A 14151-nucleotide genomic window follows, 5' to 3' on the forward strand; every position below is an offset into this window, starting at 1 on the left:
TCATAATGTGTAAAAAAAAAAAAAAAAATCCTTCCCCAGAGTAGTATTATGGTAACATTATATTGCTCTGGTCGCAGTGTGTTGAAACAAAAAAAAGGAAATAAATTCTAACATTTTTTTTTCGTGCTGTCACGAAAAAAAGCACCCCCCAGTCGGTCGGGTCACAGGCACCCCCTAGTCGGTCACTCACCAGCCCCGTACTGTCACCAGTCAGCGTCCCTGATCACCGCCACACCAGTTATATGATGACACTGTACTGCACTAGTGATGTCATTTCTGCATTTTCCAAAAAATGATGACAAAAAAATTACAACTTCAAAAAAACCTGCCATGCCTCTTACTAAATACCTTGGACTGTCTACTTCCCAAAAAGGGATCATTTGTGGGATATTTGTGCTGTCCTGGCATTTTAGGGCCTCAAGAAATGAGACTGTCAGTACCAGGGGCAGATCCAGAGCCTAGTCTCAGGAGGGGCACTGCCAGAAAATATGATTTTTTGCAGGCAATTTATCAGAGAAATGGCTGGTGTTGGCGCTTCAATCATCACGGCACCATGGTTGTTATGGTGTCAGGATGATTGTATCGCATTATTTCTATTATTAAATTGTAATATAAAATGAAATAGTTCAACTCACCATAGTGCAGAATCAGTGGGAGCCCTGAGTGTGTCACCTGCCACACGTTGCGGATTGTCACTTGCCATGCCACCTGCCACAAGTTACGGATTGTCATTTGCCACACGTTGCGGATTGTCATTTGCCACGTCACCTGCCACAAGTTGCAGATTGTCCACTTGCCACGTCACCTGCCACAAGTTGCAGATTGTCACTTGCCACGTCACCTACCACAAGTTGCAGATTGTCCACTTGCCACGTCACCTGCCACAAGTTGCAGATTGTCCATTTGTTATGTCACTTGCCACGTCACTCTGCAGACTGCAAGGTGGAGAAGATGGAGGGAGGAGGTGGGTGGAGCCAACACTCACTCAGAGAAGGAAGAATGCTGGCGCTCTGCCACTGACAGTGGACGCTGGACATTTTAAAAACTGCAGCATTAACTGTTCCCCTATTTGAGGCTCCTGTCACATCGGCTCTGAGACTCACTGACATCACTCATCTGAGTCTTGAGTCCGACGTGACTCACTGACTTCACTCGTTGCTAGATGCCAGGTGGCCCAGGCACTAGCAACGAGTGCAGGGAAGAGGCTCCACCCACCTCCTCCGGCTCCTGGTCAGTGTGGCGCAGTGGCTTGATAACATTAGACGAGTCTCTCTCTCTGCACCGCTGAACGGCTGATGTGAGAGAGAGACTCGGGCAGAGGTAAGTGACAACATGACATGTCAGTGTGGTATTTTCGGGGGGGGGGGGGGGGGGGCGGGCAATTGCCCTGTTGCCCCCCCTGGATCCACCCCTGAGTACATCAGGATTGATAAATTTTCATATATATATATATATATATATATATATATATAGACTCTATACCTTTCCCACATACTAAATAATATACACTGATTTGCGTTATTGTCACCAAGGAAATGTAGAAGAAAAACACATTTTTTTCCCAAAATTTTCAATCTTGTTTTCCGTTTATTTAGCAAAAAATGAAAAACCCAGTGATGATTATCAGTCAAAGTGTGACAGTCCTGAAAGCTGAAAATTGGCCCGGGCAGGAGGGGGGTAAAAGTGCCCGGTATTGAAGTTATTCAGGCTGCATGCACACTAACATTTTTGTTTAACTCCTGGAAGCTGCTATTAGCATTTTTTTTCTGCTTCTAGAAGCTAAATAGCGTTATCCTATGTGTCCATGCACACTACGTTATACTGTTAGCGTTTTTTTTAGCTTCAGCGTCTAGGAGCAGAAAAAAATTGTTTTTGTAGAGTTTCTTAGAGCGTTTTTCCAGCAGAAATGCTGCTAATAGCGTTTTTTTAAGTTTTTTTCTCCCCTTTTTTTTTTTTTTTTTTTAAAAGGAACTGCAAAAACGCTTATAAAACGCTAATGCTCTTAAACGCTACTAAAATGCTACTACAAAAAGCTATTGCCAGCATTTTTTTATACAGCATTATTTTAACTGAAAAAAAAAATGCTAGTGTGCATGGAGCCTAAGGCCTCTTTTCATACGGGCTTTCCGATCTGGTCCACCTGTCAGTTTTCGGTCTGTTTTCATCCAATCTCACCAAGGAGGAGAGCGGGTCTCTGACAGTTCCATCTCTGCACAGTGAGACGGACCTGTCATCTGCCTGCTCAGCGGAGGTCAACGGATCAATTCCCCGCTGAGCAAAGCGGAGTCCGTCGGGCGCACCGCCCGTGTGAAAGATCCCTAATAGAGGGAAGATAGGTATGACATGACATGTCCTTGAACGTCTGGTCTACAATCGTCTGAGCGACCACCTTGCTGATAATAGCCTTCTTGATTCTCTTCAGTCCGGATTTAGTCCTCAACACTCCACAGAAACTGCTCTCCTAAAACTAACAAACGATCTACTAACGGCCAAAACCAATGAACACTATTCTGTACTCCTACTCTCAGACCTTTCTGCTGCCTCCTCAAAAAACTTCACGCCTTTGGTCTCCATGACTGTGCTCTTCGCTGGTTCTCTTCCTACTTATCCAACCACACCTTTAGCGTTACTTACAATTCTACTTCCTCCTCTCCTCTTCCTTTCTCTGTTGGGGGTCCCCCAAGGTTCTGTTCTTGGACCTCTCCTATTTTCAATCTACACCTCCTCCCTGGGTCAGCTGATACCCTCCCGTGGCTTCCAAAACCATCTCTACACCGACGACACCCAAATCTATTTCTCTACCCCTCAGCTCACTCCTTCAGTCTCCTTAGGTATCACCAATTTACTATCAGATATATCAGTCTGGATGTCACACCAGTTCCTCAAAATTATTCTATCCAAAACCAAATTTATTATTTTTCCTCCCCCACATGCCCCTTCCCCTGATCTCTCTGTCAAAATCGATGGCACAACTATAAGGCCATCCCCGCATGCCAAGGTCCTAGGTGTAGACCTGGACTCTGAACTCTCTTTTAGCCCCCACGTACAATCACTGTCCAAATCTTGACGCCTCAACCTCTGCAACATCTCCAAAATACGCCCCTTTCTAACCAATGACACAACAAAGCTCTTAATTCACTCGCTGGTCATCTCTCGCCTCGACTACTGCAACTCCCTTCTCTTTGGCTTACCTCTACATAGTCTATCACCTCTTCAATCCATCATGAATGCTGTAGCCAGACTCATTCACCTTACCAACCGCTCTGTGTCTGCCACTCCTCTCTGTCAAGCCCTCCACTGGCTTCCACTCACCCAACAAATTAAATTCAAAATACTAACAACTACTTAGAAAGCCATCCACAACTTGGCCCCCAGCTACATTACTGACCTAGTCTCAAAATACCAACCTATTATTTCTCTTTGTTCTTCTGAAGACCTCCTGCTCTTTAGCTTCCTCGTCACCTCCTCCCATGCTCGCCTCCAGAACTTTTCCAGAGCTTCTCCAATCTTATGGAACTCCTTACCCCAATCTGTCCGCTTATCGCCTACTCTATTAGCTTTTAGACGATCCCTGAAAACCCTTCTCTTCAGAGAAGCCTACCCTACCTACACCTAACAACTGTATTTTATTTTCTCCATCTGATCATCCCCCACAGCTATTACCTTCTGTTTCACTTGACCCTCCCTTCTAGATTGTAAGCTCTAATGAGCAGGGTCCTCTGATCCCTCCTGTATTGAATTGTTTTGTAATGCCCCGTACACACGATCGGACATTGATCGGACATTCCAACAACAAAATCCATGGATTTTTTCCGACGGATGTTGGCTCAAACTTGTCTTGCATACACACGGTCACACAAAGTTGTCGGAAAATCCGATCGTTCTAAAGGCGGTGACGTGAACTATAAACGGGGTGGTAGCTTTCGTCTCTTAATTTATTCTGAGCATGCGTGGCACTTTGTGCATTGGATTTGTGTACACACGATCGGAATTTCCGACAACGGATTTTGTTGTCGGAAAATTTTATAGCCTGCTCTCAAACTTTGTGTGTCAGAAATCCCGATGGAAAATGTGTGCTGGAGCCCATACACGGTTGGAATTTCCGACAACAAGGTCCTATCACACATTTTCCGTCGGAAAATCCGACCGTGTGTACAGGGCATAACTGTACTGTCTGCCCCCATGTTGTAAACCCTTACGTAAACTGTTGGCGCTTTATAAATCCTGAATAATAATGTGATGATGAGGAACCATTCGCCTGAGAAGCTACAGGATGGTTTTATAGGAGAAGATTTTTATAGTATTCACAATTATAGATTTTTTTTTTTTTTAGAGATTTCAAGGACAAAGTTTAGGACTAATTTAAGGACTGCGCCTTTAAGACCTCTCTTGATAACGCCGGCTGTCTCATCCTCCTTGGAACTCACAGCTGACCACATTGGCATTGACTAACAACTGCTGCCATAAAACAGAGTGCTTCACCATGAATAATTAACACAGCGCTTTACACTGCAGCAACCTGAATTATTGATGGCGTAGCATTTCAATTGTCTTTTTCTTTTTTTAATATATGGCAACACCTAAACATTTATATCTGCAGCGTGAACTTTGTGCAAACAACGGTTACAATAAAATTAGCCCAAGCTGTAATCAAAGGGCCTTAAACAGGTTGGTAATGCTCAGCTTCTGCAAGATGACTTCATAGCTTTCTTTGGTGCGCGTCCGGCGGGTTAAAGTGGATGTAAACCCAAAGGCGCAAATCTCATAGAAGCTTTAACATGGTAATGTTGTTTTAAAAGTTATTTTCAAGCTTTAAAAATATAATCTTTGTAAATATGCAGCAATTTGATGCACTAGCATGCATTAAAGTGGCCCTTTCATCTTGAAGGTGCTGGGGATGCAACGTAAAGAGCCTTGTGCACTGGGCCATTAGGCTGCAGTACGTCCCTCTCGGGGCGCTTTAGTACACCCAGGAAGGGCAGGTGCAGCATCCAACCCTGCTGCAGGCAGCCTGTCAATGGGAGGCTGCAGCTGGGTGGGCCTCAGGGCTGTCTTTAAGGCAGGACAAAAGGGGCAGCTGCCCTGGGCCCATCATTGTTGTGGGCCCAAAGCAGCTGCTTCATACTTGCCAACTACCCCAGTTTAAATTCCCTTGAAGTTTTAGTCCCGTGCTGTGTCCCAATATCTCAATGTGAAGTTCTGTTACTAATGCTGCCCAGCTCTGCCCTATTGCCCGGACAGATGACTCACAGATGACTCTGTGTTTACATGTAAATAAGCTGCATTGATATGTAAATAGAGGCAGCATTAATATAAAAATGTATGTGGATTGGCAGCATTGATATGTAAATAGCGGTGGCATTAATATGTAAATAACAGTAACCTCCAGCAACCAATCAGTGAGCAGTAATAATGTGCGGTAACCTCTAGCAACAAATTAGTGAGTCGTAAGGATGTCCAGTAACCTCTTGCAACCAATCAGTGAGCAGTATTGATGTACAGTAATCTCTAGCAACCAATCAACAAGCAGAAGTCATGTGCTTAAACCTCTAGCAAATAATCAGTGAGCCATAATGTGTGCTGCAACCTATAGCAGCCAGTCAGTGAGCAGTAATGATACCTCTGGCAACCAATTGCAATCGCAGCCTGATCTGATTCAGTAAACTGATTTGGAGTCTAGCTGCTATTTACTATATGTCTCAGAGGAGGTGGAGAGCGAAATTGCATGGGGCGGGGGCAAGAAAATGTTTGCCCAGGGTCCAATCAATATTAAAGATGGCCCTGGTGGGCCTGAATGCTGTATTGAGTGGTGCCAGCGTTTGGGGCCCTGTCAGTTTAGGGACAAAGTTCTGGAAAGCAGGTCTTCTGAGTTCTGGAACTTCATCTGTGAATTAGTACATTTCAAAAGCCAGTATAAAAAAGAATAGTAGTGGTTAATAAAAAAAAAGCACTTGTGGATTTAACAAATCATTTTTTTTGCACAATTCTCTTTTAAAAGGGGGCGTGGCAGGGGGTGTGTTCTATGCCTACATACTTTTGCTAATAGGTGTCCCTTGCTGCCATGTCAAAAAGTTGGGAGGTATGGAGCGGGAAAGAAGCGCAGCAACCATAGTGTATCATGTAAAATGTAATTTTAATAGAAAATGTAAAAATGCACTCACAAAGTTAAAATAGAGCTCAGCATAACAGTCAGGTAGCCCCTGGGACACAGATAGGACTGACAAGCAGGATGCCTTGCCTTGGCCACCAGCAAGGGAGCAGAGATGAAATGGAAGCAGGGAACTGCTGCTGGAAAAGGCTGGAGCTGAAATAGGAATGCGTTTCAAAGCAACCTTGCTTCTTCTGCAGCCACCTGCTTAGAAACACGTTCCAGCTCCAGCATTCTCCAACAACATAAGGTGGCTTCAAGTTCTGGGCCCTGTGTTCCATCCACGACTTTGGCTCTCCAGTGATGGCGGTTCCCTCTTTCCATTCCATCTTCGCTCTCTTGCTGGTGGCTAAGGCAAGGCATCCTGGTTGGCTGTCCGATCTCTGTCCCAGAGACTTCCTGACTTTCATGCTGTGCTCTATTTTAACTTTGTGAGTGAGTTTTTACATTTTCTATTAAAGTTAAATTTTACATGATACACTATGGTTGTTGCGTTTTTCTCCCCCCTAATCCCTTATTGTAGTATTGAATTGGTCCACCTTTCACATTGAATAGCATACCAGCTAGGGCCCTAAAGTAGAATTCCTAGAATAGATATTAAAGGTAGAGAGCATTACGTCACCGCTCGGCCTTCCCAACTCGTCCAATCAGAGAACGCTTTGGGGCTGATCTACTAAAACTGGAGAGTGCAAAATCTGGTGCCACTGTGCATGGTAGCCAATCAGCTTCTAAGTTCAGATTGTTCAATTAAACTTTGACAAAAAAACCTGGAAGCCGATTGGTTTCTATGCAGAGCTGCACCAGATTTTGCACTCTTCAGTCTTAGTAAAGCAAACCCTTTGCATTCATTGAGAATTTGAAAAGTGTTCTCTGAATGGCACCCATGCCCAGCGACTGGTCTCCTGTGTTCATAATACAGCAGGGCAGCCGCTTGGCGCTGGACCCCCAAGCTAGTGGAGATCACTGGAGTAGTGATGCCTGCTACAATTATTCTGGCTTCTAGAGCAGGGGTCTCCAAACTTTCCAAAGAAAGGACCAAGACCAGACTGTGGCCTTTATCTCTATAAGAGCAATTTTAACTGTTATCAGGTCTGGAGGTTCTGGTTATTGAGAACATGTTCCAAATGCAAGAACCTGCTGGAGCTGGAGAGCAGGGTTGTTCCTTACAGAAAGGTTTCAGAGTGGTGGTGTAGACTGGTCTGACTGGAGGTTCCTCATACATACAACCCAAAAAAGAGTGCAAAACAAACATCCAAGAGCCCAAAGTTATTTTTGATAATGGCAGAAAAACCAGTGCATTTTGGGGACCAAACAACTTCCCCCTGCATCAGGGCTATACAACAAGTATCATTTGTTGCCCTAATGAAGGGGCGGTGTGCTTGGTACCCTTGGAATCTTGGACGTTTGTTTGGTGCTCTCATTGAATTGTACTGTATGTATATGGATTCTCAACTCTGGGCCCTTCCCCTGTTCGTAAGGGGATTATCTGTTTTGTGAAGTACTACCAAATTGGAGCCAATGTGCCCAGTGACAATGTCAGTGACCCTTAGAAAATTTGAACCCAGTGCCCCATTTCTTGTGTTTGGTGGCTCCTCATGTCAGTAATACTGTACAAAAAAAAAAAAAATGGATATGGGCCTCTACCTCACCTCTGGACCTCCAAGCGAAGAAAACATATATAAAAAAATATATGGAAATGCATATACAGTATCTCCCAAAAGTGAGTACACCCCTCATATTTTTGTAAATATTTTCTTCTATCTTTTCATGTGACAACACTGAAGAAATGACACTTTGCTACAATGTAAAGTAGTGAGTGTACAGCTTGTATAACAGTGTAAATTTGCTGTTCCCTCAAAATAACTCAACACACAGCCATTAATGTCTAAACCGCTGCCAACAAAAGTGAGTACACCCCCTAAGTGAAAATGTCCAAATTGGACCCAAAGTGTCAGTATTTTGTGTGGCCACCATTATTTTCCAGCACTGCCTTAACCCTCTTGGGCATGGAGGTCACCAGAGCTTCACAGATTGCCACTGGAGTCCTCTTCCACTCCTCCATGATGACATCACAGAGCTGGTGGATATTAGAGACGTCAGCCATGCAGACCAATTTGATGCATTGTGCGGCGTATGGTCTGAGCACTGACAGCCTGACCCCCCCCCACTCCTTCAACCTCTGCAGCAATGCTGGCAGCACTCATACATCTGTTTCCCAAAGACAACCTCTGGATATAACGCTGAGCACGTGCACTCAACTTCTTTGGTCGACCATGGCAAGGCCTGTTCTGAGTGGAACCTGTCCTGGTAAACCACTGTATGGTCTTGGCCACTGTGCTGCAGCTCAGTTTCAGGCTCTTGGCAATCTTCTTATAGCCTAGGCCATCTTTATGTAAAGAAAAAATCCTTTTTTTTTCAGATCCTCAGAGAGTTCTTTGCCATGAGGTACCATGTTGAACTTCCAGTGACCAGTATGAGAGAGTGAGAGCGATAACACCAAATTTAACACACCTGCTCCCCATTCACACCTGAGACCTTGTAACACTAACGAGTCCCATGACACCGGGGAGGGAAAATGGCTAATTGGGCCCAATTTGGACTTTTTCACTTAGGGATGTACTCACTTTTGTGGCCAGTGATTTAGACATGAATGGCTGTGTGTTGAGTTATTTTGAGGGGACAGCAAATTTACACTGTTATACAAGCTGTACACTCACTACTTTACATTGTAGCAAAGTGTCATTTCTTCAGTGTTGTCACATGAAAAGATAGAATAAAATATTTACAAAAATGTGAGGGGTGTACTCACTTTTGCGAGATTCTGTATGTTTCTTCACTTGGAAGTCCATAGGTAGAGACCATATCCATTATTTTTTTTTTTGTATTACTGTGTATTTTGTGGAGGGCTCCCCCATCTGGCTAGAATAGATAATTGCAGAAGTTGTAGGATTAGGTAGGAAAATGTTTACATGGCTCCTCATGTCCCTGTAGGGCAAAGGTGAGTTCAACATTTTGGTTCCTGTTGCGATGGCCCTGAGTGTATTGGTTTTCGGATGTTGAGAGGTCAAACTAGACTAGCTGGGAGGCCACTGATTGGCCTTGGGGTTTTGAGCGCCCCCTTCCCTTCCCCAAAGGACCAGAGGTGAGGGCAAGAGTCCTGTGTTCAGGAAAACAATTCCGGACGGCCCTCAACTGAATTTATACATGAGCTGTTCGTTTGATTACATATGGAAATTCGGATGAAATTTTCATTATTTGGAGCTTCAGAGGTGTCCGGATCTCCAAATTACAATAGTAACAAATATCAACGAATCTGAAAAAAATTATAACGAAACAACAAATAAATTTGTATTCATTTGTTCCATTTCGGATGACAAAAATGCGATAGTTTGGGTTTTTAGTTAATGTTTGAAGCTTCCGAAATAAGGTAACGACATAACGAATAATCCACATTGATTCAGATCCATTTGGTTTTTATGTTGCATTATCATTTTTCATTATTATAAAAAAACGCACTACACATGAAATGGAAACATATTGCAATAAATACAGGAAGGTATAAAAGTGAAATAAGAGGATTCCTACTTATTGTGTTTGGGTTGGATGGAGGTGGATCCATCAAAATCTCCGAAACATAACATAACAAATCAATCCGAAATTAATTTTGTTCCATTCATTATGTTATGATTCGTAGATTCGGATGGATCACCCTCCTTCCAACCCAAACAGTGAATGCATAATAGACATGTGCAGAACAAAAAAATTTTATTTACATAAATTTTTTTAGTTATATTCGTTTAATCCATATAATTCATTTTTGGAATTCGATTAATTTATTCATATTCAAATTGATTCCAATTTTCGAATTCGGATCATTTCGAAGCATTTTCGAATCAGTTTCAAATAGCTTTCGAATTCGAAAATGTTTCCAATTTCCAAGACCATAAAATAGGATAGAAAATAAAGAAATAGAATAGAAAAAAATAGAATAGAATAGAAAATAACAGAGAATAAAAGAATAGAATATAATAGAGTAAAACAGAACAAAATAGGATATAAAAAAAAGAACAGAATAGAATAGAATAGAAAGGAATAGAATAGAATAAAAAAAAAGAATAGAATTAAATAGAAAGATTATAATCATCTTCTGAAATTCAAATAGAATAGGAAAGAATAGAGTTAAAAAAACAATAGAACAGAATAAAATAGAAATAATATAACCATTTTCCAAAATTCAAATAGAATTAATTCGAATTTGAATATAATAGAAAAAAATAGAGTAGAATAGAATAGAAAATAACACAATAGTATAGAAAAGAACAACAGAATAGAATAGAATGAATATAACCATCTTTCCATTCCAATCTTTTCTTTTCTATTCTATTCAAATTGATTCTATTTGAATTTTGGGAAATGGCTATATTCTTTTTCTATGCTATTTTTTTTTTTTTTAATTATATTTTTTTTCTATTTGTTTATTCTATTCTATTCTTTTCTATTCTATTATTTTCTTTTCTATTCTTTTCTGTTCTATTCTATCATTGGAAATTGGAAAACTATTTGAATTCGAAAACTTTTCGAACTCGAATATGAAAACGATTTGAATTCGAAAACGAATTTCATCCGAATTTTTATTTGTTGTTTTTGGATTCGTTTAAATTCGGTATTATTGTAATTCTGAAATTTGGATACATCCGAATTTCTGAAAAACGAAAATTCGTCTGAATTTTAATTCGGAACGAAACGTACCGTACATGTCTAGTGTGGAAGTAATCTCCCAAAATAACGAATTAACGCGTTAAAAAGGAATATAGTCAATCTTCCGAAATAGCTTAGGAATCGATTTGAAACAACCCAATATACGAAACAAATCTGAATAGATGAAATGAATTCCCGAAAATGAATCATTCTAACATAGTGAATGTGATGAAAAATAATTATTAACTTAACAATTTAATACAAAACTAAACACGTTTCAATCATGTACATCTCTTAATGAAGTATTCGGTGCACCAAGCAATGTCTGTTCTGCGGGGGGTTGGATCATTTGAAGCTCATGCTACACCCTCTCTAAGCACTTCTCAAAATATTCTACAGATACCCAGGGCTAGGGATACTTACAGCGCCCCCAAGTGGCAGTGCTCAGCAGTTCTTGGAGCAGGTCATCTAGAGCCCAGGGTGAGCGTGCCAAACTGCACCCCCCAAGATTATGTGTCAGAAACCGCCCCCCAAAAAAAAAAAATTGGGCTAATCTGCATGCTTGCCCCTAAGCCGAAATGCCCCCTACTCCAGTACAAATCTACCCCCTGCTGAAATCCCCCCTCCCAGCACAAATCTTTGTCCCCTCTAAAAAAAAACAAAAAAAATCAAAAAATCCTTCCTAGCAAAAATCCTTTACTCCTTAAATGTCCCCAGTGAGTAAACATTAGACATGTGCACTGCCGAAAAATGTGTTCGTTTTCATTTCATTCGTTCTTTTTTATGTTTTTTTGGGTCATTCGTTATGATCGAAATTCGTAAATTCGAAAATCCGTAAATTCGTAAACTCATAAACTCATAAATTTGAAAATCCGAACATTTGAAAATCCAAAAATTCGAAAGAACGAATATCCGAAAGTAGTAAATAATAACTAACTAACTAATAATAACTGACTATTAAATTATAGATATTGGAATTTCCTGTTAGTAAACGTAACGAATACGAATTTATCCGAAGTTACGAATTATCCAAAAGGATGTGTACTAGACATGTGCAATTCGTTTAGTTCCGAATTCATTCTTTAACGAATTTCGACAAATTTGTTCATTCAGAAACATCTGAATTGACGAAAACCCCTTTACAGTGGAGTTCCACCCACTTTTACAACTCTTTAGCATCCCTCACTAAACTGTGCACTGTAAATGAATTGGATATTTTTTTTTTTTCTCAGCACCTACTGTATATCTGCTGTATTCATTTTTCACTTCCTCCTCCCTGGCCGTGGCCCATCGCATCATTTCCTGTTTGCAATGCCTTCTGGGAAGGGGCGGCAACTTCCTCTGACACTGCCGTTGCTATGGAAACCTGACCTGAAACCTATTACACTGCTTGTGCTGCACTGAGCATGTGCGAGATCTGAAAGGATGAGATCCAGGAAGAAATACAGTCTGGCTTCAGATGCCCACACTTAAGATGGCCACGGCCTGCTGTAAGTTTATAAAATAACAAACTACTGCTATAAACTAACAAAACAGACCTTAGTTTACAGACTAACTTTACTAGAATACATTAAGCTTGTGTATTATAGGGGTATTTTTATTTAAAAAGTATAATTTCGGCCGGAACACCACTTTAACTTGTTTTCCCGAATATTCGTAAATTCGAATATTCGAAAATTTGTAAATTCAAAATTTGAAAACCCCAAAATTCTAAATAATAACTATTAAATTATAGGTATTGGAATTTCCTTTCAAATTTGGCTGGTATGCCGCGTACACACGAGCGGACTTGCAAACGGGCTAAACTCCGTCGGCATTTCCGATGGAAAGATTTAGAACATGTTCTTTATCTGAGTCCCTCGGAAATGCCAACAGAAAAAGTCCGATGGGGCATACACACGGTCGGAATGTCCGATGAAAAGCTGCCATTGGACTTTTTCTGTCGGAAAGTCCGGACGTGTGTACGCGGCATTACAGATGGAACGTAACAAATTAATAATAAATAATAATAATAAAAATTATTATTTTTATTTATTACTATTAATTCATTGCGCTTCATTCGTTTAGATGCGGCATTCGTTATTTGGGATAATTCGTAACTTTGGATAAATTTGTTACGTTCACTAACAGACAGATTTGAAAGAAAATCCCAATACCTAGAATTTAACAGTTATTATTTCGAATTTTGGGGTTTTCGGATTTTCGATTTTACAAATTTTCGATTATATTTGGAAAAATTTGTTAAAGAATGAATTCGGAACTCAACGAATTTCACATGTCTAGCACACATTCTCTCCCCCACGCCCCCAACTCCAAATCCCCCCTCCTAGTACAAATCCTTCCCCCCACCCCAAATTTCTCCTCCTAGCACAAATACCCCCCCCCAAAAATGTTTTTCCCTCCGAGCACAATTCCCCTCTACCATATATCACCTCTTCTACAACAAACCCCCCCTAAATCCCCCCTCCTAGCACAAATCCTTTTCCCTCATCACACTATTCAACACACATCCCCCTCAATCACCACTCCTAACATACCCCCTATTACCCCTCCTAGAACAATTCCTACCCCCTCCCAACACAAATACCCCCCCCCCTTCCCCCCACATGATACCACAGTGCCCAGGGCAGCCCCCCCCCCCATTTTACTTGGAATGACCACGTTGTCTTGGACTATGGTGGGTGAACATGTATGGGGTTCTTTCCCAAACAATTATGTTTTTAATTGAATAATGTACTAATTGTGGACTGCTTTTACCCAGAGTATGAAATACTAAATCATGAACACTGTGACCATAGAGTTCCTGTGTGCTGGAGGAGACCAGAGATGGACCTGTCACCATCTCTACTCAGCCTCTATCACTGCCACCGAGGGAAGCCAATCGGAAGCTACTGAGATGGGGGGGGCGGCTGACAGAACACACTGCTCATTGGCTGGCTGAGCTTCGCTAACGCCGCGGCGCACGCTGGGAGGTGTAGTTCGAGGCCGGGCTGAGTGACGTAGATTGTGTGCGCCGCCGTGTGTTGACATCAGGGCCTCCATGGCTCTATTTCCAGCTTTTGCGGAGCCTGCTGGTGTCGGTCCCGGCTACTGATGATAGAGGTAACCGAGGGGTGCATCCTCCTCCCTATATACATCCCTTCTGTAGTCACAGAGACTCTGCATGTCACCTGTCACTCCCCCCCCCCCCCCCCCCCCCAACCCACAGCTCTGTATATACCTCTGTGCCCCCTGCTGGAGGCTCCTAGAACTCTTTGCCCCCCCCCCCCCCCCTACTGGGGCACCCTATAGTCCTGTGTGCCCTG

The 14151-nt window shown here is 41.9% G+C and overlaps 1 protein-coding gene across 1 annotated transcript in view; it reads left to right on the forward strand.

Moving 5' to 3' along the window:
- Positions 1–14151, forward strand: part of NRDE2 (NRDE-2, necessary for RNA interference, domain containing) — a 133664-nt gene that overhangs the window by 55298 nt on the left and 64215 nt on the right. Inside the window, exon 2 of the mRNA XM_073608917.1 lies at positions 13825–13948. Within this exon, the coding sequence (XP_073465018.1) occupies positions 13825–13948 (124 nt within the window). The remainder of the gene's footprint in view (positions 1–13824; positions 13949–14151) is intronic.

This window comes from Aquarana catesbeiana, linkage group LG13 (genome assembly GCF_042186555.1).
Source record: "Aquarana catesbeiana isolate 2022-GZ linkage group LG13, ASM4218655v1, whole genome shotgun sequence".
NCBI lineage: Eukaryota > Metazoa > Chordata > Amphibia > Anura > Ranidae > Aquarana > Aquarana catesbeiana.